Genomic DNA, 26198 nt, shown 5'->3' with positions numbered 1-26198 from the left:
TTAAACTGTCATGGATGTGCAAAATATTACCGAAAGGGTGACTGGAATGCTGGTCTTGATGTCTCAGGATGAGAATACAAGGGTTTAGATGGCAGACTATGGCTCTGCAAAGCCCTGGTTAGACCACACCTGAAGCACTGTATTCAGTTCTGGGCACCACACATTAGAAAGAATATATTGACCTTGGAGGGAGGACAGTTTAGATTTACTAGAATGATATCTGGACTTCAAGGGTTAATTTGTGAGGTGAGATTAAACAAACTAGCATTGTATTCACTGAAATAAAGAAGATTGAGGGTTGATTTGTCCAAAACTTTCACGATATTAAGGGGAACTAATAGAGTAGATAGAGAGAAACTACTTTCACTGATTGAGGAATCTCAGAGTGGGGGCCATTGTCTGAAAATTAAAGCCAGACCAGTCAGGACTGAGGTTACGAACCAGTTCTTTATGCGAAGGGTGGCAGAAGATTGGAATTCTCTTCTACAAATGGCCGTTGGTGCTAGATCAGTTGTTAATGTTAAATCTGAGATCGATAAATGTTTATTAACCAAAGTTTACAAGGGATATGGGGCAAAGGTGAGTGTATGGCGTTCGGACACAGATCAGCCACGATCTCACTGAATGGTTTAACAGACTCAAGTGGCTGAATGGCCTCATCCTGTTCTTATTTTCCTACTTTCAGAATTCCCTTGATGCACCTTAAAAGAAACATGATCTCAAACGTCTACAGGAAGTGATTTCTGTTCTGAATCAATCATGCTCCAGATAATTTCTCATACCCATTTCAAAATCTATTCTCATAGTGAGTGCTTACCCCCTGTGGACTGAGACATGACCTGCTGTACAAATTATTCTGGGATTGCAGGACACAGGGTAAACAATGAACCCCTTGTACCATTCAGATGGACTTTAGAAATAGCAAAAATCACACTATACCCTCCCAATATCTCGAACTGCTGATAAACAACACACTAACAGACCATGAGAAATCAGAAATTCATACCATCTTTATTAAGAAATATGTTCACAAGAAACAAGATTAAAGCAAACAGCAGATTTCACTAGATTAGAATATTTAAAGTTCTGGAAAATAATCTTGGAGTTTTGGAGTTACAGACCCAGCAATCTAATTACATGGTCCAGGTACCAGAAAGCAGGAGGGCAGGAGAGGTGGGGCAAGGGGGAGGTGGGCAGGAGAGGTGGGGCAAGGAGGATGTGGGGCAAGGGGGAGGTGGGAGGCAGGTGGAGAGGTGGGTGGTGGAGGCCTGGGGGGAATGAAGAGTATTTGGGGGCAGAAAGTGGGGGGGAAGGGTGGTCATGGAGGGGGGGGTGGTGGGTGGGGCTGGGGCAGAGGGCCTGGTGAGAGGTGGAGAATGATGGGAGTGGATGGGATAGGCGTGAGGTGGAGGATGAGGTGGGGGAGGGAGGTGGACAGGGCAGGTTGGTGGGCAACAGGTGGATGGAAACGGGAATGAGGATGAGCCTGGACTCCAGCTGGGATAAGATTGAGTGAATCCAAGGCCATAGGCCTTTCTGTCTACACTCAGTGCTGAAGGGAGCAGGAATTGTTGAAAGCCCATTACATCCCTCGAAAGAAGAGGACACGTGTCACTGTTTCCAAACAGCAATACCAGTTCGAAATTCCCAAAGCAGCTTTGTTCCAATGGGCTTGGGCTGGAGGGATATGAGGAAGCAGGACATGCTGGTGTACAAACACTGCACTGACACTTCAACATTCTGGAAAATTGGATCTGGTTCAATACAGTAAAGGACAATAGGGATATTCTACCTTGCGGGTCTTCACATTACTGGCTAACATAAAATGGCAGAACAAAGTGTGTTGAGTTGGCTTTCAGACAGTTGCAGACAGGAGAGAGAGGGTGGGAGGGAGAGCCCCAGCCACACACCCACCATACCAATATCAGCTCAGGGCTGATTGCCCAGTGTACATGGACTGAATGTTGAAAAATAGTTTCACTTTCTACTTTGCACTGACTGTAACATTCAGGAAAATAATCATTGTGCTGACATTTCACAGATCCAGTGTCGCTGATCACCACACGGTACATCATTCCACTTTCCAAAAATATACATCTCTACACAGTCATCATTGTTGGAATTATTGGGCTCCCCCTGATTCCAAAACCTAAACACAAAAACATGATGAAAATAAAATTCTTTATAAGAATTCCAACTTCAAGTTGAAACTCAACAATTAACCATGTCATGATATCCCAGTGAGAGTCAGGTGGAGCTGTTTAACTGCAGTGTAGTAATGTAACCAGAGATCATTCAGCATCTGTTTGAGAGAAACCTGTTAGAATTGACAGATCCATGGTCGTTCAGTAAACTTGTATTTTTCTCGAGAATAAAGGGTTCATTTTACAATTGCACGTTTTGCTGGCAGTGTTTGCTGGAAGCTGAGCACATCAGAAAATGGGCACAGAGTCTGTAATGTCCCATTAATGTGCTGATAAGCAGCACTGATAACAAAGAATCTCAGCAATAACATGCTCCTGTAAACTGCTCCTTAAATCCTACTCCACTGTTAAATATCAAGCAGTGGTTCTTAATTTGAAATATTGCTTTGCTCGATGTGTAGAAGCTGAAGAATTGACTGACAGAGGGTGAGTTCTTTTCTTCCACATGCAACATGCTGGAATGGGACAGACTGGCACTGATTCAGGGGCAAGACATTAGATTGGCCTCTGATTGAGACATTTTGTGACTTTGTCAGCTTGACGGAGTGTCCCATGTGACCAACCACAGACTCAGCCGACAGAAAAAGACACAGCCTACCCAGGGCAGCATTATGCTTTCCCAGAACTGGTACAATACATGGAATAGTCACCACACTCTGTGAGGGGGAGGGAAGGTGATGGTGGAGGAGAGTGTGAGAGTGGGAGGGGGCAATGGAGAAGGGGAAATTGAGGAGCAGCAGTAATGGGAGAAGTGGTGATGGAGAGGGAGGGGCGATGGAGCAGGAGGAGATGATGGAGAAGAGAAGGCGATGAAATGGGAGGGGCAATGGAGAGGGAAAAGGATGATGAAGAGTGAGGGGCGATGGAGAAGCAGGGGCCAAAATAGATTAAGCGGGATGGAGAGGGAAGAGGTGATCACAAGGGAGGACTGACCGAGAGGTAGCAATATGAAGCGGGTGACGGAGAAGGACAGTTGATTGAGAGGGAGGTGCAAGCGACAGCAAGGTGGAGCAATGGTGAGGGAGGGAGAACGTGTCTCAATATTGAGTCTCCTTAGAGGTGGGTGTGATTGAACAGTGAAGGGGAGCTTACAACTCACATGATATTTCTTTACAGCAACTGTGGCATCAATTTGACACACGTAAACTGCCAGCATCATTAAACTTTGTCAGTTATACTGACATCACCCTTTGAATTCACAATATTTTGAGATTTTCGGTCATTTGAAAGAGTTTATGGGGAGACAGCAGGATGTGCAGAAGGTTTTAGTTTAGACAGGCATCATGATCGGCACAGGCTTGGAGGGCCGAATGGCCTGTTCCTGTGCTGTACTGTTCTTTGTTCTTTTGTTCTTTTGACAGTGGAATTGCTCGAACACAGCTGACACGAGCATAATGGTGATAGTGCAAAATGGACAATCGTGCAAATGGGTGTGAGCAAATCTGGAGCCCAATTTACGCCCTGTCTGATTGTCTTCACCACTGAAGGCAGTGAGAGAGAAAGTCAGGTGGCCTGTAAAAGGGAATCTGATTTTTGTGTTTGATCTGAGTTTTTACCTGAAATCAGTTTCACTCCCAATATGGGAGTGGCCCTTTTCTATTCTGTAAACTTCGAAACTTTATTTTTCTTTGAAGACGACTCATTGTAATTTCAATTTTTTCAAATTTTGGGAAGCTATGTGACCCACCCATGCTTGCTTTTGGATTACTGATCATATTAGAGGTCGTCCTTAGCCTATATCTGTATTTGTGAACAATCTCTGTCTGTTGAGGCAATAACTGTTTGCTTAGATCTATATTTAGTCACAGGGTAGTTGATAGTGATTGGGAGTTGAAAGGTTTCAGTCATTTAGCTCACTGGCGATGGGTTGACATATGAATATCTATTGAGGGGAATTAGGTCAACAAAGCTGGTGGAATTACATTTACCGCAGGTTATACAAGATTCACGATATTGGGTTTTATTGAAGTCACTGGAACTGAACATCAGGCTGGTGTATAATGGAAAACTGATACGATTTCACCTGTTTCACCCTTAGGGAATCCTGGAAACCCTGTTTATTCAGCGACACACACCAACATTGAAAAACATCAAATGTTAAATGGTGGATTGCTCCTCTACTCAACATCAACGTCTTAGGACAATAACAATAGCCCTCTGAAGGCAAAAAGGAAACTTCAGAGCGTTCTGGAGTGAATTTGTTACCTGCATAAACAGATAATGGCTAATGTTATTGAACAATCAGAAATATCTCACAGACTTTCCAAATCACAATTCTTCAAGTTTGAGTTTTCCAGTTTGATATTTCAGAATATATTAAACTTTGCCTAGTTTACTGCAGCTCCACCATTGTGCTGTATCTTCCTCATTGTGCAGGACATGCTCTAGGGGTGAAATTGGTTAGCCTCTGAAAATGGGTGTGGGGATTGTGATGCATGATTAAGCCATGCCCATTGAGTAGAATGCAGGCAACATCTCAACTTCATGCTGCCTGCTAATTATAATGGTTAGTGAGTACAGCCAGTGCTAACCAGGCTGTCTGTTGGCTGCACATATCCACAGCAGGCCCATAAACATTTGTAACTTATACTACATAAAGCTAAACTTTATCTTTTAAATGGAAGGTTCACTGTGGCTGGAGCAGGTGCTGGGAGTCATTCTACAAGTGAATCTAACTTGGGAAAGAGTAAGGAATGGCTGACCATGGGAGACAGTTTTTTGTGATGTTGCACTGGAGGTCATAGTGGAGGAGGTGGAAAGGAGGAGAGACGTTCTGTATCTTCAGCAGGAGTACAGGAAACCCCCCAGACACAGGATGAGAAGGCAGTAGGAAAAGATAGCTGTGGAGGTCAATGCCAGGAGGACCGCCCCAAAAAACCTGGACGCAGTGCCACAAAAAGTTTCATGATATTGCACAAGTGGTCAAGGTCAATGATTGTATCCAAATGCCATAGCCGACTAACTGCATCACTGCCCTCAGCTATTGTTTAATTATTCACACCTCCATCACTCACCTACCAACAATTTCTATCAATCAGGACCCACGCCCAATGTTCATATGCTTCACCTCACCCTCACACACTGAGCACTGTTGCAAAGCTCACACCCATGTCTTACAACTTGCACACATTGCCTGCTATTCAACCATGACTGTCGGATCACCAGTAACATGACACTGACACATTTTACTCTCTCATAGGAGAAGGTTGCGAACAACCAGAGGCAAAAGGAATTAACAAAGGAGCAGAGGGACGCCTGCATGTTCGAACCCCCAGGGAGGAGGCGGTGATGGCTATTATGGGAAAGGCCATCACTGAGGCTGTGGCCAGTGGTGGGTTTGAAGCCATTGAAGATGAAGATATCTACAAATCTAATCCTCCTTCTCATATCACATCGTCTCTTCTGATTGTAAAGTTGCTGATGGTGTAAGCATCCACTTCTTACTTTCTCCTCTCCCCTCACCACAGCCCTACCCTTGTCCCTTTTCATTTCATTTCAGATACACAAGAACTGCAACTGCCCAGGCAGTAGTGGAAAAGCAGGAAGCCAGTGAAAATGAAGATACACCCATCACTCATTGGGTGGTGCAGTGGTTAGCACTGCAGCCTCACAGCTCCAGCGACCCGGGTTCAATTCTGGGTACTGCCTGTGTGGAGTTTGCAAGTTCTCCCTGTGACCGCGTGGGTTTCTGCCGGGTGCTCCGGTTTCCTCCCACAGCCAAAGACTTGTAGATTGATGCGTGGAATGCACTGCCAGCGGTGGTAGTGGAAGCAGATACATTAGGGACATTTAAGCGACTCTTGGATAGGTACATGGATGATAGTAGAATGAAGGGTATGTAGGTAGTTTGATCTTAGAGTAGGTTAAAGGGTCGGCACAACATCGTGGGCCGAAGGGCCTGTACTGTGCTGTACTGTTCTATGTTCTATGGTGAGGAACCAGGCAAAAGTCCAGACCAGTCCGGTCAGGGAGAATGAGAGCACAGGTGCCAGCTCACCAGAGGGTGAGGTCACACACTAGTTCTGTTGAAGACTTTGATGAGCCAAGCCACAGAAGAAGACTGATGAGTATACACACTAAAATTCCTGGTGCATTTGGAAGCCTGTGAGAGTGTCTGTGTTCAATGTCAAGGAACATTGAGGAATCCAGCATCAACTTGGCACAGGGCTTTGTGCAGAGACTGATGCGCATTTGTTCCATCAAGGAAAGGGTGACCACTTCCTCCAACACACCTGTGGTGCCCACAATGATGCAGCCTCTGATGCCAATATCTCAGCTTCCATTTCATTTCACAAGACCCACCATCTGAGTGCTGCAGTGGAACTCAGTCTACTGTCATCATGGTTCTGAATATCAGTGTACAATGGGGCTTCCAGGGTGTTGCAGGGCACCTAAAACCATTTTGGCAACAGATCTGCTCCCTAAAGGTCCTCTGGGAGCCCTCTTCCTGCCCCTCCTCCTCTTCCAGCAGCTTGTCCTGCTCTGTGTTGCCTCTGCTCATTCTCCCAGACATGCTCAATACTCAGAGGAAGCTCTACTAGGCCACCCATGTTTGAAAGCAATTGGTTTATGCAGAAGCTTTTAAATCACAAAAAATGTACTTGAGCACCAGCCAGACCAATCCCTGCAGACTAAACATTTAATAAGTATGGAAAAGCACTCACAATGCATAGAATTGCAGCAACATCCAGAATAAATAATTCATGAACCAACCTGTAAATAGTGTTTTATAGCTCTCGTAAAGGGTCCTTTATACCACTGAATGTGTGTTCAGCTCTGGAAGGTTAAGAGAGGGTGTAGGCTGGAGTGTGAAGCTGCAAACTGGCAGCACTGGCATCAAATCAGCATTGAACACGGATTGATGTACTGATCTGCCAGCTCTGCATGCTTCCGGCAGACATTAAGTGTGTGCGCTTGAAACCCTTTACCAATATGGCGTTCGTCAGACTTCACATCAGAAATGTGCGCGCACCATAAACACCATTTTGCCACCTGAAGGGGTCACGTTGAGCCAATATTACAGTCACTGCTGACCCCAGATTCACCCCCTCTGTCTCTAAATTGCTTCTCAAGTTGAAGTTTGAAAACAAATCCAGCTTCCTCATTAATGTTCAGTGTCCCTGATATTGTCCAGAATGTGCAACTGAAAAGAGAACTCACTTTACAGAGGAAGTATAATCTGTTCCATCCACCCAGCGCCAGTCACCTTCAGAGATCGAATCACTGAGGCCAATCCAGTAATCATTTGCAATCAATGTTTCAATAAATGCCTGTCATGTAAATAAAGTGTCACGACTGTATATGGAGCAATATAGATTTTCACAATATTAGTGACAAACCCTCCAGTTGACAATCTTCTGTCTGAGGCCTTTACCCATTTATTTTAAACCAGCTTCCCTCCCAAATGAATATGGGACAGAGGAATGTGTGATGATTGCAGTTTCAGCTTGACTCAGTTGCACTTTTGACTGAGTCAGAAGATCAAGAGTTCAAACCCCCGCCAGGACTTTAGTGCATGTTCTAAGATGAGACTTCAATTCGACAGTGAGAACGTGCTGCCTTTTGGATGAGACATTATTGTCGTTGTTCCTGTATTCGTAATCCAGAGATTTTGAGTTCAAATCCCTCGATAGTAGTTTGAGAATATTAATTCAATTTAAAAGGTCTGGAAATAAAATTTCAGCATCAGCAAGGGTGACCCTGAAGCTGTTGGATGTTATAAAAACTCATAACTGCTTCAATATTTTAGGGGATGAATAAATATGGTGATCAGAGAAGCTTGTTACAAAAGCAGAGTGGTTCTATAGGGACACTTTAATTTTCACCTAGACTGGGAGAAGCAAAGCAGCTCGACTCCCAAATGCCACAAACTTCTTTAGTGTTTGTGAGACAGTTTTCTAGAATCATATGTTCTTGAACCAACAAGAGGGCAATTTAATAATGAGTAATGAGCCAGAATTAGTCAACAATCTAATGGTAAAGGAACATTGAGCTATCAATAGCCACAATTTAATGTCTCAGGAAGCTGGTCAGATTCTGTCTCTCATTGGAGGTGTTCATGCTTGGCACTTATGCCCTTTCGACCATCTACAAGACCCAGGAGTGTGATGGAACACTCAAGAAGCTCAAATATCCAGGACAAAGCAGCCCGCTTGATTGGTACCCCATCCACTACCATAAACATTCACTCCCTCCACCACTGGTTGCTTTGTGTGCCATCTACAAGATGCATTGTAGCAACTCACTAAGGCTTCTTTGACAGTTCTTCCCAAATCCATAACCCCTACCACTCATCAGCCCAAGCCTGCATGTTGTCCAGGCCTTGCTGTATGTGGGCGTGGGTTGCTTCAGTATTGAGGAATTATAATTGGAACTGAACATTGTGCAATCATCAGTGAACATCTCCACTTCTGACATTACGATGGAGGGAGGTCATTGATGAAGCAGCTGAAGATGGTTGGGCCGAGGACACTGCTCTGCAGTGATGTCCTGGGGCTGAGATCATTAGTCTCCAACAATCACAAGCATCTTTCTTTGTGCTAGGCATGACTCCAACCTCTGGAGAGTTTTTCTGTTCTGTTCCATTGACCTCAATTTTACTATGGCTCCTTGGTGCTGCACTTGGTCAAATGCTGCCTTGATGTAAAAGGCAGTCACTCTACCTCGCTGGAACACAGTGTTAATTGTGTGATTGTATGTGTTAATTGTGTGATTGTATGCAGATGAAGGGAGTTAATTGGGGTTTTAGTTGAGCACATAAAAGTATACACTCACTGGGACTGGGAGGGGGATTTGTGTGAAGAGCTACATGTTTGTAATCCTTTAACCATGCACAATAAATGTGAAACTGAGTAAATATAGGCTCCAGCCTTATCCTTCTACAATAAACTTTCTGGAATTTAACATGGTAGCAGAGGACGGTTGCCTAAAGCTGAAGGTTGGAAAATAGGAATTTATTTTTTTGGATAGAAAACCAAAGTGTCAAGGGCTATTGTGAAAAATATGGCAGGAAGCAAATGCAACCTGTCAGGGTATGATTACCCTCTGGTGTTCTCGGAGTCTGAACCATATGCCCAATGGAAGAACGAAGTGGGTACGTGGACTCAGGTTACATTTCGACCAAAAAGGAAACAAGGTATGGCCTTGGCGTTGTCACTTCCTATTGAAAGTAAAATCAGAAGTAAAGTGTTTTCTGAACTGGATGCTCGCCAGCTGAATACTGATGAAGGGTTGGATATTCCGTTAGAATTCTTGGATGAAATTTACAAGAAAGATGACCTATTGAATGTGTATGAGGCTTGGTCAGACTTTGATAGAATTTGGAAAACAGATGGTTATTCAATGGAGGAATATATCATGGACATTAACAGACTGTATAGAAGATTAAGGAAATTCAATTTGGAGATCCCTGGTTCAGTGCTAGCTTTTAAATTGTTAGATTGTGCGAGGGTGTCTCATATGGGCAGGCTCCTTGTTCTAACTGGGGTTTAGTCCTTGAACAAAGATTCCCTGTTGGACCAAATGTCTGTTGCCTTAAAATAATTCCTGGGGAAACAGTCATTTCTCGCAGTCCTGGTAGAACAAGCGGGACACTCTGCAGTGACACAAAGAATGGAGGACTCAATGTTTACTAGATTTAGAAATAATCCAGGTACTGGAAGCAGGCCTAAGTACAATGGAGGAGTTAAAGACAGGAGGAATGAGGATGAAAGCACCTTTAGCAGGTCTAAATATTACAGTGAAAGACAGGGCTGGAACAGCAATCAAAGACGAATGAATCCCGGGAATGCCCAAGGAACAGTTAATAGTGCTTCAGATGTGACTCAAAGTATCATTATGCTCTGAACTACCCTAAGCGGAGGGGCAAAGACTTTGAAATAACACATGACGCAGAGAATTCTGAGGCAGAGGAGGAAGATACTGATGGATCTGAAGAAATTGCAACAGTTGTATAAAGTTCTGGTTAGACCCCATCCGGAATGCAGCGTACAATTCTGGGCATCACGTCTCAGGAAAGATATGTTCGCTTTGGAGGGGATGCAGTGCAGATTTACCAGAATGATACTGGATTAAAAGGATTAAATTATGAGAAAAGGTTGCATAGACTAGGCTAAAATTTCCTTGGGTGTAAAAAGTTAAAGGATGATTTAACTGAGGGATTTAAGATTGATTTTTGTTAGGCATGGGGATTAACGTTTACGAAACCAAGGAGGTGAATGGAGTTAAGATACTGATCAGCCATGATCTAATTGAATAACGGAACAGGCTTGAGGGGCTGAATGGCCTATTCCTGCTCCTATGTTTCTAATGTTCTTTAGGGGAGGAAACTTGCCTTCCTTACCCAATCTGACCGATATGTGACTCCAGTCCCATGCCAATCTGGTTGACCATTAACCACCCTCTGAAATGGCTTAGCAAACTACTTACTTGCATCAAACTGCTACAGTTCAAGAATATTTTCCACCATCTCCGTTTCAGACCAACTAAGGATGGGCAGTAATGGGTCAATAATGCCCATATGCCAACAACGATTAATTATAAAAACATCTGAATCTACCTGTCTGCTCTTTAGGTGGGTGTAACAGAAAAGCAGGGAATCCTCCGGATGTCATGGCTGACATTACCAAAAACAAAGAGAGACTTGCATTTATATAGCACCTTTCATGATGTCAGAACTTTACAGCCAATGATGTACTTCAGAAGTGGAACCACTTCTGTGATGCCAGGATATAGGGGAGAACCCGTCTGCTTTTCTTTGAAATAGTGCAATGGAATCTTTTACATCTACCTGAGAGGGCAGGCGGGGCCCCAGTTTAATGTCTCAACCAAAAGATAACACCTCCGACAGTGCAGCACTCCCTCAGTACTGCACTCCCTCAGTACAGCACTCCCTCAGTACTGCACTGGAGTATCAGCCTGCAGTTTGTGCTCAAGTCTCTGGAGTGAGGCTTAAACTGATAATCTCCGACTCAGGTGAGAGCGTTACCACCAAGTCACAACTGACAGCCTAAAGACATAGTCAAAGATAAAGGAAAGATCACGACGTGATTTAAATACAAGTATTAGACTTTCATCTCATAATAAGACCAATTATTAATAATTAGATTTCCACTCCAGAGACTTAGGACAGTGAGACTTGGATCACACACACTGCACTACTGGGACAGCGAGTCTCTCACGCGCTGCACTACGAGGGCAGTGAAGAGCACATCAGCCCTTAATATTTACACCCTCGGTTCCAGGTAACCACAGGAATATCTGATGAATCAGCAGCTTTGGCCTGCACTGTCAATTCGGAATATAACTGAGGCCCATTATTGTCACAAAAACGGTTACAGGTCCTTCAGCAGTCGGCTATGGCTGTTGTTGGAGCTGGTCTTCTCCAAATTGATGTCATCCCCCAGCACAAGGAATCAATGTCTGCCCACATGGATCCACTCGTGTTTATCAATAATCCCTGGGATACTCACACGTGAAGATTATTGTTTCATTAATGTGAAAATGGTGTGTGACTCCAATCAGAGGGGATTGAGCAGCTGAATGTATGCTGTCAGGGGAATGAAGCCCAATGTTTTCATTCTAAGGCAGCAGAAGGAAGAATCATGGTTTGGAACCCCACAGATGCTGTGTGTTCAGAGAATTATACAATAAATTAAAAAGCAATTAGAAAAGTATTTGAACAGGAATATAAAAGTATATGGGGAAAGGGCAGGGCATTTGTTTGGAGTAGGTCGAGTTGAAGAGCTAGTATCAGCACAGGTGTGAGGACTGAATGACCTGTGTCTCTGTCCTGCTTTTATATCACCACTGAACATACTGACAAATGATCAGCATGAGTTTGAAATTATAATAATTTCCTACCTGTTCCTCAGCTTTGTTAATGACAACAAGATTGGCATCCATTGATGCACAGGATCTCTGGGCACCTGCCCAGTTATTGGTGTTTGACGAAAGGTAATAACAGTTTTTCTGAAACAGCTTCCATTGGTCAGGACATTGGGTACGAGGCAGATCTGTGAAGACATTTAAATAAATGTTAGAGGCAGCTGGGACATTCACAAATCTCCTTATTCACCGAGTTTTTACCCAGCATTGTAAAGCTGCTGGTTACAGACCATCAAGTGTCTGACCCCAGGAGTGATCCAACTCAGAATCTCACACTCCAGGGTCTAGTAATTGGATCTGGCCTGAACCAGATGCCGCAATCCCAATGCCACAAACACTGCACACGGCTAAAAGACCCACAGCTGGACCACGAGAAATTGGTGTGCCAGACCCGATGGTTTATTACTGGTGGACTGCAGACCCCAGTCACGGTTCCAGAGGGACCTCACTGGACCCAGGTCCCAGGTCCCAAAGGCAGATAAATGGAATCGGGAAGCACCAAGATCAGCCAACCCAGCAGAGGCCTTTCGGAGAATCCAGGGAGGGGAGAAAGTTGGGGAAGTGGACATGGCGATGGGAGGCAATGAAGAGGGAGGGGAGGCAGTTGGCAAGGAGAGTAGTCAGTGGACAAAGTAGAGACGTTGGGGGAATCTAGAAGGGATGCAGTCAGGGAAGGGGAGGTAGTTGGATGGAAGAAGTGGGGTGGATTGTGCAAAGTCGCCAGACTCATATTTGCGTAAAGAAAATGTCAAATCCTCGTTTCAGGTGCACGTCCTTTCACAATCTGGGGAGCAGCGCCCTTCGAGCACAGAATTAATGATGTTACAGTCAAGTGAGGCGGGATCAAAGGGCTTCCCTCTTTTCCCTCTCCTTGTTTGGCCACAGCAGGTTTAATTCTTTTTTAAAGTGGATGTACTGACCAATTCAGTAGATTACTTACTTGCTATGATCATATCAAGAACCACTCGGACAGGTTTTCTTGAGGTAACAAAGAAAGAGGTTAACTTTTTATTGTACCAAAACCAAACTAATAAAATAATAAACAAAGTGCCAACTTTCACTCTCTCTCACACACACACACTCTAGAGGTTTACACACCGACAAATAGGTTACAGAGTGGGGAAAGGTGGATTGGTCGAGTTAGAGCCCAGAAAAAAAGTATACAGTCTGTGGAGTTTGGTGATTCAGCTGAATTCAGGAATCCTGAGACTTTTAGTTTGAAGAGGTATATGACTGGTTCTGTGGGTCTCTTGGAGACAGCAATGTGGATGGTTTCCTCCAACCGGGTTTCTGATTGTAGCCAGAGTATGCAAAGGTGGTCAGTCAACAAACAGGATTTGAAAATTTTCAAGCTGGAATGGAGAGACAAAGAGAGGGACCCTCACTTAGGGTCTGCTCATGTCAGAATCCAGTTGCTTCTCCTCTGCTGCAGAAAAAACACCAGTTTAAAACCACAGATTTGATTTTGATTTAGAGATACAGCACTGAAACAGGCCCTTCGGCCCACCGAGTCTGTGCCGACCATCAGCCACCCATTTATACTAATCCTACATAAATTCCATATTCCTACCACATCCCCACCTGTCCCTATATTCCCCTACCACCTACCTATACTAGTGGCAATTTATAAGGGCCAATTTACCTATCAACCTGCAAGTCTTTGGCATGTGGGAGGAAACCGGAGCACCCGGAGGAAACCCACGCAGACACAGGGAGAACTTGCAAACTCCACACAGGCAGCACCCAGAATTGAACCCGGGTTGCTGGAGCTGTGAGGCTGTGGTGCTAACCACTGTGCCACTTCTGGGATGGAGAGGAACTTGGAGTGGGAGGGGAAGGATCCAGTTGTCGTGATCCATGTAGTCCAACAACATAGGTAGGACTAAGAAAGAAGTTCTGCTGAGGGACTATGAGCAGCTCAAGGCTAAATTAAAAAGCAGAACCACAAAGGTAATAATCTCCGGATTACAACCTGAGCCACGGACAAATTGGCATAGGGTAAATAAGATTAGAGAGGTAAATGCATGGCTCAAAGATTGGTGTGGGAGAAATGGGTTCCGATTCATGGGGCACTGGCACCAGTACTGGGGAAAGAGAGAGCTGTTCCGTTGGTACGGGCTTCATTTGAACCATGCTGGGATTAGTGTCCTGATGAATCGTATAACTAGGGTTGTAGTTAGGACTTTAAACTAATTAATGGGGGGGAGAGTTCAATAGAAGGGAAGTTTAAAAAATCAAAAAGAAACGAGAGAACAGAGGTGCAGGGTAGTGAAGAGGCAAACGGTAATCTAAGTGTGACAGGAAGGGGCAGAAAATATAAGCAGAAGAGTGCGGCAGAAATTAGAACCAGAATGAGTAATAATGGGAAAAAGTCAATGCTTAAGGCTCTTTATCTGAATGTACGCAGCATTTGTAACAAGATAGATGAGTTGACGGCACAAATAGAAATAAATGAATATGACTTGATAGCTATTACAGAGACGTGGTTGCAGGGTGACCAAGACTGACAACTCAAATTCAAGCGTATTCAAAGATAGGCAAAAAGGAAAAAGAGGTGGGGCTCTGTTAATAAAGGAAGCTATCAGTGCAGTGGTGAGTAATGATATCGGTGCAATAGATTGTGATGTGGAATCAGTTTGTGTGGAAATAAGGAATAGCAAGGGGAAGAAGTCACGGGTGGGAGTCGTCTATAGGTCCCCGAAGTATTTTGACCAATGCCTCCACTATCTCTGCAGCCACTTGGATGTAGGTCATCAGGTCCGGACGACTTGTCTGCCTTTAGTCCAATTAGTTTCTCATCGTGTAATAGGACTGCACCGACGCCACCCCCCACCCCCCACCCAGGTCAATAGCATCAATCACTACCTTGAAGGGTTTAATTTGGAGCAGCCAACACTGGTTCATTAGTCAAAATTGCCTTTACCTTTTCAAAAGATGCCTGGCATTCACCTGACCACACTACCCTGGTTTTCTTTTTCTGAAGCAAATTGGTTCATGGAGCAGCTACAGCACTAGGATTTCTGTAGAAATCATGCATCCTCAAAAACCTCATGATTTCACGTTTAGTCTTAGGGATAGGGAATCCCACTAAGGCTTGCACTTTTGCCATTCTTGGCAACACTTGTCCTTGCCTCAATATATGCTTGAGGTAGGTCACTCTTGCTTTTGCGAATTCGCTTTTTGCCAGATTTACCATGAAATCATCAGCTTGCAAATTTTTTAACAGAATTTCTAGCTGTTTTAAGTGTTCCTTCCAAATGTTACTGTATATTAGTACATCATCAAGATACACTACACACTTGGGAACTCTGGCTACCACCTGATTCATTAGTCGCTGAAAATGCTGGGGCATTTTTTCGCCTGCATGGCATCACCCGACACTGATAAAGATGGTCTGGTGTGACAAAAGCTGATCTTTAGCTCGATGTGTCAAAGGAACTTGTCAGTATCCCTTTAACAAGTCGATCTTGGTAAGAAACCTAGCACTGCTCACTCTGTCAATACAGTCTTCTAAGCGAGGAAGTGGGAAGTCTGCCTTCGTTACTGCATTGACTTTTCTGTAGTCTAAGTCGAGTTTATCCGTCAGGTTTAGGCGCTAATACTATTGGTGAACTCCAGCTGCTTTGACTAGGTTCAATTAAGTTGTTTTCCAGCATGTATTGGATTTCTGCTTTTACTTGGGCCTGTTTGTCTGGACTTAAGCCATAAGGATGCTGTTTTATAGGAATGGATTTCCCTGCATCCACATCATGTGTACACATCCTGGCTTATCCCTACAGACTTTTTGAAATTCTGTGAGTCGTGTTGTTAGGTCTTCTTGTTGTTTTGTATCTAAGTACGAAAGCATGTTGTCCAAATATCCAAGCCATTCTTTTTAGCTAACCAGATAGTAGCAGGTTCAATTTGAGAATTGTCCAGGCCTCCTTCTTCTTCATCCTCACTATCCCTTTCATTCTTATCTGTCCTTATTACCAGACATACCTGTACTGGCTTATCCTCCTCCCTGCGATAATATTGCTTTAACATATTGATATGACACAGCCAATTTGTTTTCCGGCGAAAGGGGGTGTCAATCAAGTAATTTACCTTACCTACTCTTTTGACCACTTTATACGGACCATTGAACCGTGCTTTTAATGGTTCATCCTATAAAGTCAATAATACTAATACTTCATCCTCTGGTTGAAAAGTTCGGGTCTTTGCACTTCTGTCTGCCCATTTTTTCATAGTGGTTTGGTATGCTTTAAGGTGTTTCTGAGCCACATTGCACCTTTCGTGAGCCTTTCCCAGAACAAGATTATATAGTCCAGGACCGAAGATTCATTCTTTTGTTCTAAGAACCTGTCTTTGAGTTTTGGAGGGCCTCTTATCTCATGTCTGTAATCCAATTCGAAAGGACTAAAACCTGTTGACTCATTCAACGAATCTCGAGTAGCCAATAAAAGAAAGTTTAGCCCTTTATCCCAATCATAGGGATATTCATGACAGTGTGTTCTAATCATTGTTTTGAGAGTTTGATAGTGCCTTTCTAAAGCTCCCTGTGTCTGTGGATGATATACTGAAGATTTTAACTGTTTGATACCCAAATTCCCCATGACTTCTTGAAATATCTTAGACATAAAATTGGAATAAAAACAAAAAGTGCTGGAAATACTCAGCAGGTCTAGCAGCAGCTGTGGAGAGAGCAGCAGAGTTTTGTGGGATATGTCAAACATTCCTTGTTCCAGTCCTACTCAGGCCCCTCCCCCAACTCGTTTTCAGGTACATTGATGATTGTATCGGTGCCGTTTCCTGCTCCCGCCCCGAACTGGAAAACTTTATCAACTTTGCTTCCAACTTCCACCCTTCTCTCACCTTTACATGGTCCATCTCTGAGACTTCCCTTCCCCTCCTCGACTTCTGTGTCTCCATCTCTGGGTATAGGCTGTCTACTAATATTCCTTATAAGTCCACCAACTCCCACAGCTACCTCGACTACACTTCTTCACACCCTGCCTCCTGGAAGGACTCCATTTCATTCTCACAGCTTCTCCGTCTCCGATGCATCTGCTCTGATGATGCTACCTTCCACAACAACACCTCTGATACGTCTTCCTTTTTCCTCAACCGAGAATTCCCCCCCACCCCCCCCACACTGTGGTTGACAGGGCCCTCAACCGTGTCCATCCCATTTCCCGCACATGTGGCCTCACCCCTTTCTCTCCCTCCCAGAACTGCGACAGGGTTCCCCTTGTCCTCACTTGCCACCCACCAACCTCCATATTCAAAGGATCATCGTCCGCCATTTCCCCCACGTCCAGAATGATACCACTACCAAACGCATCTTCCCCTCCCCTCCCCTGTCAACATTCCGAAGGGATCATTGCCTCTGCAACACCCTGGTCCGCTCCTCCACTACCCCTGACACCTTGTCCCCTTCCCAAGGCACACTCCCATGCAATCACAGGAGTTGTAATACTTGCACTTCTACCTCCTCTCTCCTCACTATCCAAGGCCCCAAACACTCCTTTCAGGTGAAGTAGTAATTTACTTGTACTTCTTTTATTTTAGTATACTGTATTCACTGCTCACAATGTGGTCTCCTCTACATCAGAGAGACCAAACGCAGATTGGGTGATCGCTTTGTGGAACACCTCCACTCAGTCCGAAAGCATGACCCCGAGCTTCCTGATGCTTGCCATTTCAACACTTCCCCCCTTCCTCCCATGCCCACACATCTGTCCTGGGCTTGCTGCAGTGTTCCAGTGAACATCAACCTGCCAGACTGAACATTGAGTTCAATAATTTCAAAGCATGACTGGCCCCCTTTTTTATTTTTATTTTATTTTAATTTGTTTCATCGTTCAATTTTTTTCACCATGTGCCTGCCCACTTCTTTTTTTCATGTTTGTGCTTTTGCCTAGGGCTTTCATTATTCTATCATTTCACACCCTCTCTGCATTAACACTTTGTCTTTCACGACACCGTTAACACACTCTCTCTGCCTTTGCCTTTGCCCCAGGACGTCCTTGTCAGTTATTCTCTGTGACCATCTGTCCTATCAACACCTTCCCTTTTGTTCTCTTTTGCCCCACCCCTGCTTTATTTGTTTGAAACCTATTACATGTCTAACCTTTGCCAGTTCTCATGAAAGGTCACTGACCCGAAACGTTAACTCTGCTTCTCTCTCCACAGATGCTGCCAGACCTGCTGAGTATTTCCAGAATTTTTTTGTTTTTATTTCAGATTTCCAGCATCTGCAGTATTTTGCTTTTACATAAAATTGGAACCTTGATCCAATTGAACTTCAAGTGATAATCTATATCTCGTAAAGAATTGGGTTAACTTCTCTGCTACTATTTTATCAGTAGTTTTCCTCAAGGGAGTGGCTTCTGGAAATTGAGTAGCCATATCCATGATAGTGAGTATATGTTAATGTCCTGCTTTTTGATTTTGCAAGGGTCCTACACAGTCTACCAATACCCTACGAAACGATTCCTCAATAACTGGTTAGTTTTATGGTAGGTCGCAGTTTTCCCACCATTTGGCACATGTGGCATGTCCTACAAAACTGTACCACGTCCTTTGTAAGGCCTGGCCAGTAATAATGTTGTGATCTGGTCTTCTGCATCCCCTTGTGTCCTGCTAGACTAATGTCACACGCTAACCTTAAGAATTCCCAGCAATATTTAAGTGGTACAACTACCTGTTGATCAACCATCCAGTCTTAGACCGTAGGTGTATTAGGCAGTCTATATTTCCTTATCAGAGCCCTATCTTCAATATAATAGCATTCTGGAACTCCTTTTGCCTCAGCTTCTGTCAGAGCCGACTGTGCTATTCTATGTAACTCTAGATCAGCTTGCTGTGCTGCAATTAAAGAAGATTTGTTCAACATCTCATTTGGATTATCTAAATCTCCAAGGTAAGTTTCAGATACTCGGCTATCTGTCCGTGGTGCCAGTTTTATCACCAATAATGGAACTTGTTTAGCCATTGCACAGTTACTACACATGAAGGAAACATGTCTCAAACTTCTTCCTGTAATTGTTCTGTTTCTTTAACTTCACTTGGTTTCTCTTGCTCTGGCCAAATGATTCCCTCGGATTAGGTCAATTCGCTGTACTGGCAAACTATGGACAACTTCTACAGTTACCATCCCAGACATTAGGTCACACTCTGCATGCACTCGATACAAAATTACGGATATATACTCCCCGCTAATACCATTAACTAAAACTTTAGCATTCAGTGCGCTCTCTGGTAGAAATGTTATACCTATCCCCAATAAAAAAAATTTGAGTTGCTCCTGTATCCCTAAGTATAATGATAGGTTTTCCTGCTTCACTTGAGGGATATGGAGTTACTTTTCCTTTTGACAAGAATTCCTTATAATTTTCAGGTATCTTATTCTCAACTCACTTTGGTTTTTGTATCTGGATTTACAGCTGCCATCAACACTACAGCCTGGTCTCCTATACTGTCAGTCAGAGCCCCTTTCTCTGCATTAGCTTTGTGTACCCCAACAAGTCCCATGGGTTTACCTCGCAACGTCCAACATTCTGAACAAAAATGTTCCACCTTGCGGCAATGGTAACGCTTCGGCTTGCGAACATCACTTTTATCCTCAGCACCTTCCTTTCTGGCCTGAGGAGGGGATCCTGAAGGGTTCCTAGCTGTTCCTTCTTGTCCCCTTGCCTTCTTTTCACTCTCCCACCTTCTATCCTTCTCAGGTTTGTGGGGATGACAGGCAAAGGGCTTTTTCACTGGCTTTCAAAACTTTTTGTTTTTTTACGTGAGTTCTCACTACTGGAGAGATTGAATTTTAAACTTCTCCAAGTTCTCTAAGGTACTCATAGGTGGCTTCCAGCTTTACTGCCCATATCCAATGATCAAAATGAATTTGCTTTACCCTCTCAAATTCTGCATACGTCAGTCCAGTCAAGCTCTGCAGATTCTGAAACGTTTGTCGGTAAACTTCAGGGATTAACTCATATGCAGCAAGAATAGCCTTTTTTGCCATCTAATAATCTGCTGAAGCCGCTTCAGAAAGCATGGCATAAACGTCATGAGCTCTGCCCATCAACCTGCTTTGCGTAAGCAGTGTCCAGCTTACCTTTGGCCATTTCATTTGGTTGGCTATTTTTTCAAAAGAAATGAAAAATGCCTCTATGTCCCTTTCTTCAAACTTGGTGAGAGCTTGTATAAATTTAAACAGCTTTTCGCTGGATCCTGGGCTGGATTCAGATTCTCCCTGACCGCAATTTCCCCTGGAGTCAAGATTAACCTTTTGTCTTAGTTCCATCTCTTTTAATTTGAATTCCCTTGCTTCTTTTTCACTTTCTCTCTGAAATGCTCCCTCTTTCACCTTTTACCTCATTTTCAAATTCATGTTTTTCTCATTGTCAATTCTTTCTCAGCCTCAGTTTTTTTTAAATTTTGTTGTTTTTTTTTCTTTTGTCTGTTGAAGCCTAAGTTTTTCCATCTCTAACTGAATTTTAGCCAATTCAACTGTGTCACTCACTGACTTATTGGGCTGAATTTTACTAGCCCTCCAATGTTGGCAGTTCTGGTGGAGGGGCCTGGAAAATTCTTCCAGGAGAGGCCTGCCATGACCCCCAACGCCGGGAAAGCCCCGCCGCATTTTACCGGTGACAGCAAGGCTTCGGTCCGGCCCCCTCACCACAAGGCGGAGGGGCCTTCATTTTAATATTACAATTAATCAACACATATGCAAATTAACTTACCTTGTCCTGGCGGCCATTCTACACCAATATTCTGGCCGCTGGCCAGAACTCCCATGCTTTCGGAACTCCGTTCTAGTGGGGAGTGGGGAGGAGTGAAATTCTCAGGGTGTGAGGGTGGGGGGGGGGGGGACCAGGGAAAAACCCTTCCATTGGCTGAGGGGATGGTGGGAAGGGGTTGAAGGGCAACGTTACAAGGTTCTGGGGACAAAGTCGATGATTAGGCAGAAGAGGTTTTCCAGTGTGTAAATAACATGAAATGGCCAGTAGTGGGGCGCGGAGGGGGGGAGGCGTTGTTGGTTGGAGAGGAGCATCGATCAGTTAATAAAGTTTTCAATTTCACTTTCCACAAAACGTGACTTTAAAATTTAAAGGGCTTGAAGTGCTTTAAAAATAGCACCAGCACCTGCGTGGTAGCATGGGATACTGTTGCCTTGGGATGGAGCAGCCACCCCTTTACGCCATCGGTGGTGGCTGCTCCACCCCTCCATTTGAATGAGTGGTGGAATATCGAGGGGTCTCAATGTCGCACAGCCCGCACCTGCGCGGTGCCTTCTTCCAAGCTCGCCACTGCTCTCAGCAGTGAGCTCGCAAAATTCAATCCACTATCTTCCTCTTCTTCCTCTTGCAATTTCAGATGTTGGGTTATTATGTCAATTATCTCTGCTTTTTAAGCACATGATTTCAATTCTAACTCCAATCATGCTGCCAACTATTAGTTTAACCTTGGTTCAAATTGTCAAGTCACTGAGGGACACATTCTCCTTTCCCAGAAAAACTGCAGCAGCTGCTAATGCTATTCTGGTGATGTAGACCTTACCCTATTACACAAGAAACCTGGTTCCTTTATTATTACTCCCCTCACAATTAACATAATTAGCATTGGATTTTAATCCCACAAGAGCCCCTAATTACTATGTTATGAGCAAGGCGGGAGTAATGCACTGTTAATTCAGTCCCACTACTACACTGGTCCTAGCATATCAAGAAAGTTTTTCATCTACCAAATATTAGCCAAATTTTACACTCTATTTGCTCCCCCAGAATAAAGCACACCAAACCAGGTTTCTTTAAAAAAAACATTAACTATTTATTTAGAAAAGAAATAATAAGTCTTAACTACTAATGAGATAAATCAATATACATTAACAACTCCTTATTTCTTTCACCCTCATGCGCACACACACATACATTCAAACAAAACAGTTAACCGCGGAAAAGTATTTTCGGTTTACAGCTGCTTCTTCGGAATAGACGGAATAACAAAAATAATTGAGTTTATCGCATTCTGGTAGAATGTTTTCGGTATGGTGAGTTGTCCCAGAGTCGAATAGTCAGATGCCAGTCTCTCCAAGCGAGGCTAATGAACAATCTGTGATGGGTAGGTGTTCACAGCAATTTACCTCCAGCAGGCATCACATAGGTCTTCCATCAGGGGTGTAGCAACAGGTCTACATAGGTCAGCAGCATTCTATCAGTAGAAGAATTCTTCAGATTTCAGGATTTCTCAGAGCACAGGAGGCAGCAGGAATCACTCTGGATGCAGGGTTTCTTCTCAAGAGCTGTAGGATTGCTTGACAGAGAGAGGTAACACTTTTCTGTGTCTTCCTCTCTTGCTCCAGGCAGGCTAAAGCAAAGATTTCAAATGCCTGCGCTTTGTCCAACTCACTGGCTTTTTCAGGCTCCAAAGTAAAAAAAAAACTTGCTGAACATGGCCACATGTCCAGACACAGTGTCTCCTGTCCTTCAAAAAAAACTGCTCTAAGGAAGGCCAGACTCCTGTGGTTTCCTTTAAATTGTTGGCTTTCCTGTCCTTGTACAAGTTCAATTTCCTTCCAAAGCACCCGTAATATTCAACTTTTCTTATGAACTTCCTTTCAAAACATGGCAGGAATTCCAACTATTTGTAGCTGTCTTCCACTGAGCAAAAATCCTTTTCTCAGTTTTTAAAAGACACAGAATTCTAAATTCTGAGTTTAAAAGAAAACCTTTGTAACACTAGTCCTATGGGGAGGGTTTAAACTAGTTTGTCAGGGGAATGGAGACCTGAGGGTAGACTCAGTTGGGACAAAATCAGAAATGAAAATGGAAGGCAGAAAATTAGTGGATGAGACTGGAAGACAGAGGAAACAAAGGTTAGAAAATCAAAAAGAGAGTTTGGCAGTGCTCAAGGGTATCTCCTTCAATGCAAGTAGTATAGCAAATAAAGCAGATGAGCTAAGGGCACAGTTAGACCCTAAAATAAAAGCAAAATACTGCAGATGCTGGAAATCTGAAATAAAAACAAAGTGCTGGAAATACTCAGCAGGTCAGGCAGCATCTGTGGAGAGAGATGAACGGTCACAGACCTGAAACATTAACTCTGCTTTTTTCTCCACAGATGCTGGCTGACCTCTGAGTATTTCCAGAACTTTCTGTTTTTATTTATGGCACAGATAGACACACAGCTGTTTGTTATCATAGCTATTACAGAAACATGGCGGAAGGAGGGACAGGAATGGCAGCTCAATGTTCCTGGTTACAGGGTTTTCAGGTGCATTAAGGAGGGGGATAAGAAAGGAGGGGAAGTGGCATTTTTGGTCAATGAAACAATTATAGCTGTGATAAGGGATGATATGTTGGAAGGTTCATCAAATGAGGCCATATGGATCGATCTAAGGAACAAAAAGGACAATCACACTGCTGGGAGTGTAAGATAGACCCCCAAACAGTCAGAGGGTGATAGAAGAGCAGATATGTATGCAAATCTCTGAGAAGTGCAAAAACAATCAGGCAGTAATAGTAGGGGATTTTAAATACTCCAATATTAACTGGCAGGTGAACGTCTGCATGACATTACTGAGAGTTGCAGAGGAAGTGAGGGACCTTGGAGTGAATGTCTACAGATCCCTGAAGGTAGCAGGACAGGTTGATAATGTAGTTAAGAAACCATATGGAATCCTTTCCTTTATTAGTCAAGGTATAGAATATAAGAGCAGGGAGATTATGCTGGAACTGGATAAATCATTGGTTCGGCCACAACTGTGTGCAGTTCTGGTCACCTCATTACAGAAAGGATGATTCTGCTCTTCCTTAATGCCCATTCAACCAGGACTGGTCTCCTGGCTTGATGATTTTGGATGAACAGGGGGATGTTCTGGGCCATGAGTTTACAGATTGTGGTGGTCTACAATTCTGCTGCTGCTGGTGGCCCAAAACATGTCATGGAATCCTTATTTTTACTGCCAGGTCTGCCCCTTGGTCTGTCCCATTTAATACGGTGATTGTGCCACACTATGCAATGGAGGGTGTCCTCACAGTGGAGACGGGACATTGTTTTCTCAAAGACTGTATAGCGTTCACTCCTACCAATGTTATGGATGACAGACAAGTCTGTGACAAGCAGGCTGCTGAGGACGAGGTCAAATAAGTTCCTTCTTCATGATGGTTGCCTCAGCTGTTGTAGGTCCAGTCTGGCAGCTATTTCACTCAGAATGTGGCAAGGCCACATTGGCCATACAGTTGAGCCATGCTGGGTGGTGGACATTGAAATCCCCACCCAGGTATATTCTGTACACTTGATTTCCTCAGACCTTCCTCCATGTACTGTCCAATATGTAAGAGTGCTGAATCATCAGTTGAGGGGGGAATGGTATGTGTGACAGTGTGTGATACTTTTTCTCCTGTTTGACCTAAAATCATGAGACATTGAGGGGTCTGGAGCCAATGTTGAGGATTTCCATGGCCATTCTCACCTGACTGTAAAACCCTTGTCCCACCTCTGTTTGGTCAGACCTGTCAGTTGAGTGAAGATGATCGGGAGTCTGAATCCCACATATTGAAGAAGATGTTGCAGGTTTAATTCAGCTGATCCATGCCTGATAGCAAAGCTCCATTCAATATTCTCCTTGTTGAGTCTAAAGTGTTATTTTATAACTGAGTGTCTTGCTAATCCACTTCAGAAGCCAATAAGAATGATTGTGGACTGAAGCCAGACTGGGTACGGGGTGGCAGATTCAGTTTGCCTCAGGGACATTGGTGAACCAGTTTGGTTTTCTGTGGTGCCAGCCTCTCCTTATAAATTAATGCTTTAATTCTGTTCACCCTTTTCCTGGTTGCAACCTGACCCCAAATAAAGAGGGCAGTTTTAACAAGGGTGTGTTCGCAGTGGGTGGGGGCACAGAGTGAGGGATGAGAAGGAATCTCCTATTGGAAGCCAAGATATCTCCTTGAACTAATAGAGGGCAGTCCCTCGTCCAAAACCACTGGAAAAATTCTAATTTCCATATTACACAAAGAGGATATAGAGGCACTGGAAAATATGTGAGAATGATTCATCGGGATGATACCAGAAAGGAGAGGTTATTCTATCATAACCAGACCAGACTGGAGGCCATTTACCGACAAAAGGGAAATCTGAGGAGTGACCCATAGAGATCTACATAATTATGTAAGGATAGACTTAGAGAAGATATCTCCACTTATGAGGGAGTCCAACACTATCAGCCCTGAGCATGAAATAATCATTCATAAAACCAATAGGAAATTTAGGAGAAGTTCCATCCCTCTCCCTGGCAACTGTCTGAGACTGAACCAGACTGTTCACTACTTTGATTTCATATTTGACCCCAAGATGAGCTGCTGACCACATATCCACAGGATCACCAAGACTACCTATTTCTACATCTGTAACATCACCTGACTCCACCCCTGCCTCAGCTCATCTGCTGCTGAATCCCTCATCCTTGTCTTTGTTAGCTGTAGACTTGGCTCTTCCCACACTCTCCTGATCGGCCTCTCACCTTCCGCCCTCCATAAACAACTGCTCGTCTGGAACTCTGCTCCCTGTATTCTTAGCCGCACCAGGTCCTGTTCACCTATCACCCCAGTCCTTGCTGACTGAGATTGGCTCCCAGTCAAGTAACTCCATTTAAAAATTCTCATCCGCATTTTGAAATCTCTCCATGGTCTCACCAATCCCTATCTCTGTAACCTCCTCTCGCCCTACAACCCACCGAGTCTCTGTGCTCCTCCAATTCTGGTCTCTTGCACATCCCCTATTTTAGATGCTCCACCATTGGTGGCCATGCTTTCAGCTGCCTGGAATCTTAGCTCTCCAATTCACTTCCTAAATGCTGCAAATCTTCCTCTTTGACCAAGCTTTTGATCATCTCTTCTATAACCTTATTTACACGGCTTGGTGTCAAATGATGCTTGATAACCCTCCTATGAAATGCCTTGGGACACTTTATTATCTTAAAGGTGCTACATAAATGCAAGTGTTGCTGCTGTTCTTCACTCAGAGAGAGGTTAGAATGTGGCGATCGTTACCACAGGGAGTAGTTGAGGTGAATACAATAGATGCATTTCATGTGAAGCTGGATAAGCAGATGAGGCAGAAATGAAT

At 43.9% G+C, this 26198-nt stretch overlaps 1 protein-coding gene across 1 annotated transcript in view; it reads right to left on the bottom strand.

Annotated features, from left to right (window-relative positions):
- Positions 1–987: 987 nt before the first annotated feature.
- The window catches only part of LOC137355538 (CD209 antigen-like protein C), a 51305-nt gene continuing 26094 nt past the window's right edge, over positions 988–26198 (bottom strand). Inside the window, exons 7-9 of the mRNA XM_068020782.1 lie at positions 12066–12217; positions 7365–7474; positions 988–2149 (exon numbers count right to left, since the gene is read on the bottom strand). Coding sequence (XP_067876883.1) covers positions 2020–2149; positions 7365–7474; positions 12066–12217 — 392 coding nt within the window. The 3' untranslated portion in view covers positions 988–2019. The remainder of the gene's footprint in view (positions 2150–7364; positions 7475–12065; positions 12218–26198) is intronic.

Source organism: Heterodontus francisci, chromosome 43 (assembly GCF_036365525.1).
Source record: "Heterodontus francisci isolate sHetFra1 chromosome 43, sHetFra1.hap1, whole genome shotgun sequence".
Lineage (NCBI taxonomy): Eukaryota > Metazoa > Chordata > Chondrichthyes > Heterodontiformes > Heterodontidae > Heterodontus > Heterodontus francisci.
The sequence above is the reverse complement of the archived record's forward strand: the minus strand, read 5'-3'. Positions and strand labels throughout refer to the sequence as shown.